The 14,857-nt window shown below is 38.9% G+C and overlaps 1 protein-coding gene across 1 annotated transcript in view; it reads left to right on the forward strand.

Moving 5' to 3' along the window:
* NR5A2 (nuclear receptor subfamily 5 group A member 2) overlaps window positions 1-14,857 on the forward strand; it is an 80,307-nt gene that overhangs the window by 29,635 nt on the left and 35,815 nt on the right. The window contains exon 4 of the mRNA XM_010172503.2: window positions 11,408-11,527. Within this exon, the coding sequence (XP_010170805.1) occupies window positions 11,408-11,527 (120 nt within the window). The remainder of the gene's footprint in view (window positions 1-11,407; window positions 11,528-14,857) is intronic.

Here is a 14,857-nt window from a genome sequence, read left to right on the forward strand (position 1 = left end):
ACACTTGATTTTGTTGGGAAAGGAGTTAATTTTCTTGAAGACGATGTTCATAGTTGAAAGAATTTAGCTAGATGGTAGTAGCTGCATGCTGAGAGCCTCCTGCAATGCTTTTAAGATGTAAAGAAAAGTACTAAGTCTTTTGGATCATTCTCATGTACAGTAGCTCATTGGATCATGCATCACTTGTTCTCACTACTTCTCCACAACCTTCTTGTGTGACTCCAGCTTCCTTTGGTGGTGTTTTTAAGCAACTTTTTCTATCAAGTCAGATGGATACTGGTTTGATACATGACAGTCCCCATTCATAATGCTGAATTTTCTTTCCCTTTCTCCCTTATCATTGGGTCTTCTTTCTCATTTAATCTCTGCCCCAGTGACTTACTGTTACTGCTGCAGCCCTTGGGATGCAAGACAACCTTTCTGTATTTTTCCTTCATCAATATGCCATCTCCTTTCACATCCTGACTGAAGATTTTGTTTCTCATGATTTCTTACTGCTTTCGCTGTGGGTTATTTTTCGCTGTTCTATTACAAAACAAAGGAAAACACGGTGGAATACATTTGTATGGCAAGTGCAGTGTTTTATGATAACATCAGCCTCTATTGCCAAAGGTGTATTACAGGTGACTTCCTGTCCTGTTTAGCACACTATAGCTCCCAGTCTTGAGACTTCAGATCCATATGTTTCAGTGATTGCAGTATGAGCAGTGAAATACCTGTCCTTACATAGTTGGATGTTTGTCAAAAGTTTTAAGAGGACTGTGAAAAGTAAAATGTAAACCAGCATCTTTTAATTCCTGAGAAGGATTGCAATCAAAAGGTAAAGGTTTAAATATTTAAAATATAAAACTGCTGATTTGATGATAATTACACATGGTACGGAACATCCAACCTATTAGATTCTTTGTGTGGTTTATCAGTGTCCAACCCTGGGTATCACTAATACTTACCTGGAAAAATTATTCTTCTCTCATTTACGCTGCTGTAATGTTAAAGTAACTTCTTTTTAGTCATGACATCAGCAGATTATTTGCATATTCCCATTGGTATAACTGTGAACGCGGTCCCACGCTGTGTATACAAACCAATCTTTGTAGGTGTCACCTGTTAGAAGAGTAAGGTTATACTTCTCTTATGGCTTGCCCTTTTCCTGTAGTCCACACCCCCCTGAATTGCTGTAATGGAAATAAATCCAAATCCTATTAAACAGAAGAGTAAACACATAGTAAAATTTAAACCAGAGCCAATATAAGTAACTCTTGCGTTAATGCATGCAAAACCCAGTGTTCTGGGGCATGCAGCACTTGTAAGAACAGGACCCTAAGTGTATTGAGAGATTACTCTGCCTGCCTGTTACCTTATTAAAGGGTCTTTCTGAAATTAGCATGTCTCTTGTATCACAAGTTAAAAATATTTTCCATATTATACTTAGTTGATTGAGTTTTAATAGAATATTTATTTTGTGGAAAATAAATTTAGTTCTTACTAGGACTTTGTCTTTAATATCTTACGCTATTAACAATCCATCCCTGCGTGTTGTATTGATCTCTGTAAAAATTTGATGTTGCTGTTTTCTAAGAAATTTTATAAATGAGAGCTCATGTAGGAGGTAAAGTTTACCTATAGACTCTTAGAATAAGTGTCAGAGGGAAAAATGGAGTAGCTGTAAGAAAAATGAAATCATAATTTATCCAATAAATCACCAAACAGGAAAGGAACATTGCATATTAGAAATCCTTTCAGATAATACTAAAATATGTGTGACTTGGAGAAGACCACAGAGACTTGGGACTTGAAAATATGGTGACTGTGGAGAAGACCACAGAGACTTTAATCGAAGGCTGAGGGAAACTGCTGATTCAATACATTGAGAATAAATTCACCAGCAGTATCATAAGATTTACTAAACTCAGTCTTGTTTTCTGATTCCCCAGAGGACATAACTGTGCATCCTAAAAAGCAGATCTGAGCTGCAAGGCTAGCAATTAATTGAGTGGGCCTAATTCTGATTTTGTTTATGTGGAAGTCAAAGGACTTATGTTCATGCAATTTAAGAGTTAAGAATACAGCCAAGCACATTTTTGCAGTTAGTTTGTTAACATCAGAAAAAACAGGTGTACTTCCAGAGTAATTCAAGGGAACAAAACAACTTTAGTCCCAAAATTGCTATATAAACTACATAGTATTATCTGATTTTTAAAAAAATTCTAGATCCAAGTACAACTTGAAGAAGGCACCTCCTTCTTCACCCTGTGAAACAGATGCTGAGACGAAGAATTTATTTTCTTCTTCCCCTATCTTTGCATTCACTTTGACGGGGAAGAAACACTGCGTTGTAAGCAAAATTTTCATTTGGGACTAAAAAGAAATCCTTTTCTTATTTTCAGTTAAAAAAAAACCCCACAAAAAAGAATCTAAGAAAAACACATTTATAATTCATCAGAAATAATGCTGACTGTGAAATACTAAGTCATTTTCATGCAGTTTGCACAGAGATAGATGTGAGGAAAAGGAGAAAAAATTGGAGTGTAATATGTTGCATTTGCCGCACTATTTTTTTTATATATATATATACACACACACAAAGTTTATTGTAACAGCTTTTTCATCTGATGTTTGAAGAACTGAGATTTGTCATTTCCCTTCTCCTTAATAGAGGAGAATACTCTCTAAATGGAGTCCAAAGATCCATGAAAGAAGAGAGGACTTATTTTCTAGTAGGATCACCATCTGCTGCTTGCCCGTACTCCCTTTAACAATCTGAGGCCCCTCGACTCAACGCACCTTGTCTTACATTCCTGCAAGAAAAGGGATGAGTGCGAACTGATGCTTAAGGCTGCTTTTTATTGAAGCATTTTGACGCAATGGAAGATTAACACTGAAACTGGGAAATGGCTGGTGACTGCTGCTTTGATCCCCTCTTTCACAGGGATCTTACACATAGCTGTCCAGGGGCACGTGAGGGGAAAAACTGGTGCAAAGCCACCACTCTCCCTGTGCGCGTTTACTAAGCAGGAAACACCACACGCCTTTCAGAGCATGGACACCATGTGTTCACCACATTTTGGAAGGGTGAAAGTGTGGGAATTTTCAATGGTGTAATATTGCTTTGTGCTATCTATGTCCTTTAAAAAACTGAAGAGTGACTTGATATTCCAAATACTAATGACCAAATACATTTAGGCCTTCTCTGTTCCTCTCTCTTGGTTCTCTGCTGTTGAATAAAGGACGAGCATATTAGCCTTACCTTCAGCATGGTCCCCAGCAGTTACTCTTCTCTGTCTGGATACTTATTCACACGAGACATATAGGAATTTAATATCTTGGTTAGATTAACTCCATGTTGAAATAAGCTGACACTGACTGATGGATTCAGAAGTTATTGAAGGAAGAGGTACACACACACATTGACACACAGGCACACACCAAGTATAACTGCACCTTTATAACAGCCTCTTTACATGCTGCAAAGGAGCAGAAAAAGGCACACACTAAAGTGTTTCTATTTTTCCTTTCATTTTGAAATCATGAAAAAATGTAAAATGCTACCAAACTTGGACAGATTTTATACTCACTTCACACTAGAGCTAGATGGCAACAGGACTGTCGTCTAACTCAATATGGGCTTGTAAAGATCACTCCCTGCCTTTACCTGCAAATTTTATATAAGACACAGGTTCCTAGTAAAAAGCTGGAACAATCATAGTTAATATTAAACCATTTTTTTCTTGAACTTTGTAGCATTTTATTACCGAGTTTATAGGTAGTAATCACATTTTATTAGGGCATTCACTGATTCTGGAAGTTATGTGCATTTACTTTTAAAACCACATTGGCTGTTACACGCTGCTTTTTGACAGCAACCTTGCACAGGAGGTTTCCCACTGTTAGCAGCAACCCATCTGGAGAGTCCAAACCCTTCTCTACCTACATAACAATTTGGAAACCATACATGCATTCAGGAGTGAAAATTAGTCTCTAGAGTGCACTTGTCTTATAAAACTTTGATTTGGGGCGATTTGCTTCACTATAGCATAAGAAAATGGAGTAACAACTTGAGCTATATGTCTGCAGTAACTTGTGAGTGATCTCCTAACTACATTTGAAAGAAAGTTCAACCATCCCTTGAACCTGTATTATTCAGGCTGAACAATTCAGACAGATGTTTAATCACTTCATATTCCCTAGGAAATGGCTATTCAATGGCCACAGAATTTAAAAGTGGCACGGAGATGAATGCTTCATGTTACTTCTATAGTGTCATTCCCTTTTAGAAGCATAAGTAAAAACAATTCAGCTGAATCCAACACGGTTTTATCACATAAATTTCAATCTTTTTTTTTTTTTTAATCATTAGATACCCTTTTAAATTTTTAGTAGCAGAAAAGCCCAAAGCTATAGTGCAAGTTGATGCAAATGAAAAGAGATGAAAAAAGTTTTTCAACTTCTCAGAAAGGGAGGTGTAGACTGGGTAAAAGGTGAGTGCATTGTTTAACTGCATCTGCAGCCATAATTACAAGGAAAATATTTAACTTAGAGCAACACAAAAAGAGCATGACCCCACAACTTTTAACAAGTAATTCATCAAGTGCCAGGCTGAAAATGCCTCTTCAGAAAAAATTGTAATAAATCTGCAGTTGTTGGTTACAGTATGCTAAATATTGTGAAACACTTTCCTAAAAGAAAGACACAGTGTGGTTTTGATAAGATTAAGGTGCATTTCAGCAAAGCATACACATTATTCTTCATTTTACTGTTTGGCAATTTCAATGTTCTTCTTCAGAGAAAACAAAAGTTTATAATGATTAACATTCTGTGCTGTGGGAAGCATACACTCTACAACAATACTACTCTTGTGCCACACTAGCCTTCCTCATCTATAACATCAGCACAAATAGTTTTTCAGATGAGTAACCAGCATTTCTGAGATAAGTCCTTCCTTTAACTGCAATTGATAATGCATAATTATGTGTTACGGTGTCAACAGAGGCCTCAGTGAGCCTGACAGACTTCTGCTGGGTCCCATAACAAAAGCTAACGGCCCAGCTGAGTGGGAGTGCAGGGTTTAGCAGACAAATGTGACATGCCCATCCCCAACCCCAGACCCTCTTTCTGTCCTGCCAAGAGATAGTGTGTCACCACAGTGCTCAGGATTAGAAAACTTTACACTTCAAATTGAGAGTCTATTACCTCCATTCCTAGAAATATCCTACATGGTTTGCATTATATTAGTAAGATAAATTATGCAAACTAATAGTTGTGTCTAAATGTATTCTCATGCATGCCTGTTTTCTAATCCTTGTTAGCACAGAACTCAGAAAAATGATTTAAAGTTACCTTATAATTCCAGCTGGTAGTGGAGGAACTCAGGCAGGCCACGAGGGAATTCTGTGTGCAAACCTGTATTCAGATATTTAGAAGGATGAAGTTCACAGCGCAGATGAGCAATACCACATGGATCTTTCACAGTGGACACAAAGAAGTGTCACAGCTCCACCAGGCTCCATGGTCCTATTAAAATCCCAGGAAAAAAGGTTAATAGACTTGGTGGAGGGGGCTCATCTCTTTCTCTCTGTCTTTTCACAAATCTGATCTTAGTCAAGTTTTAAATGGGGAACACTATTCTGTAGTGAAATTGAAGAGTAAGCTAATGTAGGGAGCACAGTGACCCATGCTTGGGGCATAGACCCTCCTACTGCACTGTGACCCACCTTCATCCATTCCTATCCCAAGCCACATGAACTCCTCCCAACGCAGCCATACAGCAGTCCTGCTCTGGTGCCTTAGTGAGAAGAGCTGGGATGGCCAATGGCTGGGAGAACAAGGGGAGCATGCAGGCTCCAGCCAGCCCTTCCCCAGTGCTGTGGCACATAGGCTGGGCAAGCAGCGATTCCCTCCTGGGGCAGGGGAGAGAGAGAGAGAATGCAACAAAGGTTTCTTTCACAGAGGTCACAATACTGAAATATTGTCAATTAATCCTGACACTGTGCACATTTCTACCATGAGGTCACTGAAGACATGTTTCCAGGTCAACATGGGAAGGACAAAATCTTAAAACCTTATCAGAATGTAGTGCACTGGATCCTGCCGTCCGCCTGTACACAAAGCACGTGTCAGTGGACATTGCATGGAGAAACTGACTGTGCAGTGTCTCATTCACCATATCTACCTGTTTACCTGTCAGCGTCCTGATAGCATACCTATCAGCATTGTCTAGACCATGCTTTTGCCAAGAAAGGTTGGACCAGATGATCCTTGAGGTCCCTTCCAACCTGGTATTCTATGATTCTAGATGCTGGGAGACCCTTTTCGCATAATGAGTTATGCTCTTACGTTAGTTTATTCTGGCTAGCTTGGTAGTTAGAAGGCAGCACAGTGGGATGGCGGTGGGTGGTTATGGGAATGACCATCTATCTTCCAGCTTATGACTTGGGAATATGCTACAAGTAGTCCAAACAGCATCAGATACAAGGTTATGAATGACTCTAAATTCATAGAATCATAGAATGTATTGGGTTGGAAGGGACCTTCAAGGGTCATCTTGTCCAACCCCCCTGCAGTAAGCAGGGACATCTTTACTAGAGCAGGTTGCTCAGATCGCGCTTCTTTGTCCTCACTGTAAGCATAAGTAAATAGGATTTTGGTATAGGAAATAGGATCTACTTATTGCCATGTATTACTGCTATCAGAAAGCTATCCCTTGCTCCACCTTTGTATCCCTGTTTGAGAAAGCAGACAATGCACATGCCCACTTTCACCTCTGGGACTTCTGCCTGTGCTGGCGACAACCCCCATCTTCTGCTTCTCTAACACAGAGTACTTGCTCCTCCTCTGCCCCAGCAGCATCACTTACTGTCACACAAACCCTTTAAGTTTGCATCTCCTCTAATCTCATCATCCTCACCGTCAAGGTTTTACCTGACATCCAGCTTCCCTTATGTCTTCTCTCACCACATTGCCTCCTCATCGCCCTCCTTTAAAGCCTCTCCTAAGCACTCCTTTTGCTTCCCTTGTCACTTTGCAGCATTTTTACAAGTGTGATGTTTTACTCCTTTCATACTCATAACATTATTACTCTTTCATGCCACCCTGGGTGCTGGAAAGGATCTTCTATTTTGAGTCACACATTCTGCCTTTGCTTCTTCCACGTTTCCTTAATAGCCATTTCTTCAGCAACAGTTTCCAGTTATGCTATCCTTACTGGTGTGTCTTCATCTGAATGCCACTTGCCAGAGAGGACCTAAATTTAACTATCTGGGCACAGTATTCGCTCACACTTTTGCTCGGGGCTAGATAGCTGTCAAATGGGTATCTCATTTGACAGCTTGCTTAGGTAGGACATGGGTTACGTTATCTTTGTGTCACTGTTCTGTTATGGCAAGGAGCAGCTGCAAATTTGGGGAGTGTTCTTGCAGCAGACAGCTGTTGGCCATATGATGTTCAGTTGTTATTTGTAAGGAATCCAAGTAGTCTCCACAAACTGAAAAAAACCTCAAAATTTAGCCAGTAGTACAAATTTATGAACTTGTTTCTAATTCAATGTATACCATGGTTGAAAATGATGTTGATTATAGGAAAGTCCCAGGCTGGAGTTATCTTGGTGACAGAATCTTATCTCTTCTCCTGCTTATCCTGTTAATGGCAGACTAGCATGCTTTGGCTTTGGAGTCAGAAGACTGAAGTCCACAAGGTGCTTTTTCTGCAGTGGACCTTCCTCTTCAGAACTTACTCTCCACTTCAGCCACCAAAACTTAAGCCTCTTTGCTTTCAGGATCAATTTAAGGCACATACTTGTTTTGGTGAAGAGATGATTTTTTTTTTCATTTTGCCCGATAATATGCTTCTGCAACTCATTTGCTGACGTGCTACGGAAACACAAAGGTGTTTGTGTTCTGGCTGAAGTTACACACATCATAAAGTTTAACAGCTCATTCTAACGTAAAAAGTGATGTGTTACTGTTTTGGTGTTTTTGTTTGGTTGGTTTTTTTTCCAATGTGATCGATGTTGTTTTCTATTTTTCATTTCATATTCATTAGCAGACATAAAGCATGTGTTTTTCCTCATCTATATTGCCTTTCAGAAGTAGGCTGGAACTGATCACTTGCCCTACATTTTAGTAATCCATGACCATCCTTAGAGTCATCTCTCTCTCTTCCTAGAGCAAACTGGGAAGCATTCTGCTGTCCAGCCAGCATCCTTAAAATGGCAAAAGCAGCTGGATCTGATTCTGAAGGCAGTACTGTGTTTCGGATGTGTATTGTGCTTTTTATGCTGTCCATTTTATAGGCTTTCACTGGTTAAATTACAGTGAATATGGAGGAGCAGATTTTGTGAACCACTAGCAGATGTTCACTATTGCTAGTTTTATGAGTCTTGTAGAACAGCAGGAACAGACTATGTGCAAAACATTTTTTAATGTGATTTTGCCATCTCACACTGTTCTCACAGCACTGGCTCGGTAATGATACGATAAAGCTCGGGAGGTAAGCTTTGATTGCAGACTAGCTGCTGTTGGGGCCTTCAGAAAGCCAGACCTGTAAAGTGTAGTTTGTTTTCAAAAGCCTGTGGCTGAGACAGATGGGTTAGCTGGAAATAAGTCATTTATAATATAATCAAATACTTGACCTCTTATTTAGGTGTTACTTGTTATGACATGAATGCTGAACGTTTAAACTTTCTCACAGTTTTTGTTCAGATGTAAGCTGTGATAGCTTTGTGTGAAATGCTAATTTGGGATGAAATTATCATGTTAGTATGATTTATTTGATATTTGTAACACCTTGTTGTACAGAGGAGAAAATTATCACAAATCAGTTTCAGATAAAAAGCAAGAATACTAGAATCTATAAATTTCAAACATTTTCTTCAAATAATGCCTTATTTTAAACCCAGCCCAAGTCTTGGTAGGGAGCGTATCAATGTGGTAATTTACTGTCCTCTCTTGAGCTAACAAGTCATTTGGTTGAAATGGTTTTGTAGTCAAATACATGCTGTGGGCAGAGGAAGAGAGATCTTTAACACAGAATCAGCCTTGCTCTGTGATCTGAAGAGAAATGAATTATCATGGGCACAGACAGCATAGGGACAGAGCAAGGCTGAGTTTGTGATAGTACTGGCTTTGACTTAGTAATATATCCATCTACAGAGCCCACACCTCTTTCTTTCCTCCATCTCTATCACCAATGGATATGTAGCTTACAGGAGTTATCTGAGCATACATGCATTAACTGTGACTGTAGGCAGAACAGCAACTGTCAGAAAAGATTATTCTTAATATTGGAAAGCCAAAGCATGCAAAACATTTGAAATATCACAACTGAGAGTGTTTGCACAATACTAATTCAGTCCTTTTGTGTCTAGGCATTAAAATCTAACACAAGCACAGACTGAAGATAAAATAAGAACAGGACAGACAGTCTTAATACAAGCATTGACTAATTCTGCAGTGCTTGATTTTGCAACCTTAAGCTATTATTTTGGCGTAGATATTTGGATATAGTTTTCCTTGTTATGTTGTTTTGCTTTGCTTTGGTTTTTTTTTAAAGAGCAAAGTGGAGAGGATAAAAATAAAATTAAAACAAAACAAAACCAAATCCCATGAAAATGGTATCATCCTCTAGGTAAAGCAGTAGTGGAGGGAATGAGTTGTGCAGTTTTCCAGCACAGATCCCTGCTACAGCCATGGAGCAGTAAAAGCGAGAACCGAGGGTCCTAGTCCAGGCTGTGTGGGGAATGTGCTCTGCTGCATGCAGGTTCTTTTGCCCTTTTCTCCCCACTGGCTTTGTGCTAATCTGCTCCCTTTCTCTCCTGATTTCATTTGCTTGCACAGTCCAGCAAGAGATACTTAGGAGGGAGAAACTGGGACAACAGTTGGGAGAAGACTGCGAGTGGGGAGAAGGGAAGTTAAGATGAATGAAGGAGGCAGATGTTCAAGTCTGAGCTATATGGCAAGTGACTGGAAAGAGGGAGACAATAATAGGTAACTTTCACGGATGACACTACAAAAATCTATTAGTAACAACTGTTACTTCCTTCTCTACCACACAACCAGAAAACAAGCTTGAAAGAATAAAGCTCAAAAATTCATCAGATCATAGCTGGTAAAATTTGAAAACATCTATTGCATTATCTAATTCAGCTCATGCAAGATGGTTCCTTATAATGCAGTTTCCTGTGCATTATCAAATCTAGTTCTAAAGCGAGTGAAATTAGAACCCCTAAAAAACTATTTTAATAGTTCCATCTCTCAGAAATTCTAGGCATTTCTCCACTTTAAATATTCTCTTTGTTCATTTATTTTTTACTTCTTCTAACTTATAACATTTTAAATCTGTTCAGCAATTGCTATCTATGCAGGTTCTTAGAGTCCTTTTAACTGTATTCATGCTATTACCACATCCACACCAGACACTTAAATGTAGCAATGCTAATGTATGCATCTCTTAATTCTTTCAGGACATATGTCTGAAGTCAAAAACTTTGTTTGATTTTAGGAAGAAATTAGTACGTTCAGGAAGAACAGGATATTGATGCTTACTATGACTTAAATTCATAGTCTGCCATCCACTAATTTGTGATTTTTTTTCTCCCACTTCCATGAAAATCTTCATTATTTTTCAGTCTTTGAATAAAACTGAATGCAATCCAGTTGCAATAGGGGTCAGTTCAGTGATATACTTTGTTGTCCTATGATATGTACATCCCAAATAACATTGCACAAAAAAAATAAATGTAGGAGGCCGCTTGTGCCGAGTGCCCCGTATGTGTCTTCTACTACCAAATGGAGTCAGTGATATGTTTCACTGGTCACTACTACCTTGGGCACAGCCCTTTCTTGCCCTACTAGTGACACCTGAAGCAACCCAGCTTCTGTTTATGAAGAAGTTTTCTTCTTTTCTCATAGTACCACAACCATTCTCAGAGGGAATGTTTACCTCTCTCTTCACTTTTTCCTTTGCAAGGGACCTATCTTTGACTTGGGCTTGTTGCACCAATAATAATGCTCTTGAATCTGCCAATTCCTTCCTGTTTCCAGAAGCAGAAGTTCAAGGATGGGGAAAGTTCACATTAGCATTATTTCTGCTATTCTTAATTTGGGTAAAAAAAAATATCCCATTTCCATGACCATTTCATAAACATACTATTATTATTACCTCGCATATCAACGCCATAGCTCTGCTTTCCTCGAATGTAATCAGTAGGAAATACTCTATACATTTTACAGGCAAGGGTTTCAGCAGTGCCCTATTTATTCAATTGAGAATAGCAATTTTGTGGATGAATAATTTTTGGTGGCATTTCTGTACTCATGACATTAACCAGATGCTTGAAGAAGGACTGACTCCATAGTGTGATGTAAGACTTACTCCCAGAATGATACCACCAACGTTCGTGTTTGCTTTACAGGTTGATGACCAAATGAAGTTGCTTCAGAACTGCTGGAGTGAACTCTTAATTCTAGATCACATTTATCGGCAAGTGGTACATGGGAAAGAAGGCTCCATCCTTCTGGTTACCGGGCAACAAGTGAGTATGTGGGTTCAGAGAAGTATTGATGGCTTTTTAAGAATAATGTTCAAAATAACAGGAGTTTAACTAGGTCAGAAGCACTCCTGTGAGAGATTCTCCACAAATAATGTAGATAAAATGACTTGTGCACTCTGTTCCTAGTCTGCTGATTACAGTTAAACTTATAAAAGCAGATATAAACATAAGCACTTTGCTTTTCAAATATACTTGTATACTTCAGTGATTGAAAAATAGCAGATGAGAAGCATTTCTCGAGAAGTTGTATTTCCTTGGGGCTAAAATGGTTTCTGACAGCAACAACAAAACTCTGATGCTTTAGGTCTAAGCAATTATAGCTTATTTTCCCTCCAGAAACATTCTCAAAAGAATCACTAGCTGGGTCAGAAACTTGGACAACCTGCAGCTACTACCTCAGAAATATCTTGCTTTTAGAAGTGTCACACGTGTGAGGAACTGGGGAGCTGAGATGTCCAATTCCAGGAAAATTACTCAGTCCGTGGGCTATAAATGCAGGTATTGTCCCAGGAGCTCAGAGTCTCAGAGTATGCACTCTGCAGTTTCTGCACAGCTTTCCAAGGGTTAATTTTCTTCTGGTGTCAGATGCATAGATCTCCCAATATGCAAGAGCAGTAATGTGTCAAATATTAGGAAAACTGTGAGAAAACCCAAAGGAAATAGAAAGTTTTGTCTCCCTCATACTTCCCAAAGCACAAAAATCTTTACAGGAAGAGAAGAACCTTGTTCCTAATATTCTTATTCTGGTAACAAAAAACCAAACCAAAACAAACAACAACAAAAAAATGACAGTATCAAAGAGAAGCAAAGCGTGCCTGTACGTTATGTTCCTGATTCAAAGTCAAAACAAACGATGGCCTATTGGTATTTAAGTAGCTGCAAACTGAACTGCCTCAATTTATACACACATGGGAAAGAGCTCCTTTTTCTAAGATACATCATTAGTGTCTGAATTTTGTGGAATCTGCTTACAACTTTAGTTATAATTTTAAAACTGTAGCCATTTCTGAACACTGAGAATAAATCTTTATAAAAATTAGAAAGTGCATTTACGATTAAAAGGTGTACAGTAGAAGGAAGAAATGATCAACTTGTCTAAGAAAAGAAATGGGAAAATTCAAATTCTAGCTATGGAACTGACTCCTGCACCTTTGTGGAAAGTCACTAATCTATCTGAGATAAAGTTGTACTCCCTAATTACATGAGCAAAAATTAATTGCATTACTCTTGATTTACATTGGTGCTATTGAGAAAATAACTGATCCCTTTTCCATTTAATCATCTGCAAAACATGTGGCAACTATTTTATTTACCATACACAGTGATTGCTTGTTCCTTTGTTTATAAACAAGTATATTGACAGTTTTCCATTCTGGAGAGAACTGCTAAATTAATGTCTTGTTTGTTAGGTGATTAGCTAGTTTTCAAAGGTACTGAGTGCTTAAGTCCCACTGAAATTAATAGACATCTAAACACCCCTAAATATAAGCCATTGTCCCCATTTTTCCACAGTAATAATAACCTCTCTGGGCAGCCAGTGCCACTGCCTGACCTTCTTCATGGGGAGAAAGTTTCTCCTTAGTTCTGGTCTAAATCTCTTTTTTTTTTTCAACTTATACCCAATGCTGGTCATTCTCCCCCTCCCTGAGCCCTGCTGCAAAGCACAGAGCCTGGGAGACTTTGTTGGTAAAGACTGAGGCAAAGGCAGCACCGAGTACCTCAGCCTGGTCTGTGTTTGCCGCCACTAAATCACCAGCTGAATCTAGCATCAGTCCCACATTTTTCTTGTTGATCCTCTAGCTAACAATTTGAATTCCCTTGCACGTTTCAACTCTAGCTGCACACTGGCTTTTTTAATATCATCCCTACATGCCTGGATAGTACTTCTAAATTACTTGTTCTGAGCCATTCCTGGCTTCAGCTGCTGTATACTGCCTTTTGGCATTGTAGCTCAGTTGTGAGTTACTTCTGTAGCCAAGCTGATCCAATACAATGACTTCTTTTCCTCACTGTCAAGGTGGACCATCTCAGCAGCATCATCTCAGTCTGTTGTCATTCTAAGACACAAAGCCAGTTCAAATGTACTTATGAAAGCAGAATTATGACTGTGTCTGTCTCCTCTGTATTAACCATAAAATAATTCTGGAAAGCCACACTTCTAGAGCCAGGCATTACCAGACTTTGCTACTGCACTAACTGCTGCATACTTTCCGATTGCTGCCCTGATCCTTTCAGTTCCTTCAGTAGAGACAGGGGAATAACCATGCCACCTTCTCATAAAAATTAATTGATTCAGGTGTGGAAAGCACTCAGACACTTCTGATGAAAAGTGCTGTAGATGTTTTTATTTACTGCTACCAGCAAAGCACTATGAGCAGAATTACAGTCGATCATCTGGCTTTCAAAGATATTAACTTTAAACTGAGGGCCTGAGCTAGATAGTCTACTTTATTACCTGAGAGATCATGATTATTGTCACAAGTTAGAAAATTTAAGACCTCGGAAGCCTTACTCCTTGCTTTCCTTAATATATCCCTCCATAAAAGCTACTCATAAACACAGTCCTTTTTACAATCACTATCAAGGGGGAAGCTGTAAGGGGGGAACTTATCACCACTCAATTAGAACATACCTGATTTCTCCACTTAGGCTGCACAGCCTCTGTTCCTCAGACACAAAAGTCAAACTTCATCCAGCTCCCCAGGGCTATACCACTGTCAGTTCTATACTAGGTATCTAAAATGGGCTAGTAGTTAGAAGCACACTTGATAATTTTCAAACGCATTGGCTCAAAACCCATTACCTTAGGGGCATTCCAATCTCATTTTCATACATCTGCATTTCCCTCAAGCCATTGGCTTATGAGTTTTACCCAGTGTCAATCCACTGTTCCCACTTTGATGGGGAAAAAGTGCAGTCAGCAACAAAGCAGTAAGCGTTGCCCTTGCACAAAAAAAGACTGTGTTTTATTTTATTTTTTTCTTATTTATTTGGTTGGAATTTCATAAATGAAGCTCTTTTGTGTGTATGTTTCAAGAAAGTGCTTTTTGCAGATCATTACAATTCCTCAGCTGTTCCTCAGAAACAAGTTCCTCCTCATGCCGCACACTTCATTTTCTGCACTAAGTACTGCCCCTCAGCAGTAGCAATTACCATTTCAAAAGGAAATAAAGTAGCACAAATGCATTTTACAACTCTCCAAATTTCATAACAGAAAACAGCTAAGCAGTGATTTGCAATGTGGTGGTTAATTGTAAATCATTGCAAATATGTTCTCCACATGCCAAGTTTCGTAGGATTGCTATGTGGCAT

This window comes from Antrostomus carolinensis, unplaced genomic scaffold (assembly GCF_000700745.2).
Source record: "Antrostomus carolinensis isolate BGI_N321 unplaced genomic scaffold, ASM70074v2 scaffold660, whole genome shotgun sequence".
NCBI lineage: Eukaryota > Metazoa > Chordata > Aves > Caprimulgiformes > Caprimulgidae > Antrostomus > Antrostomus carolinensis.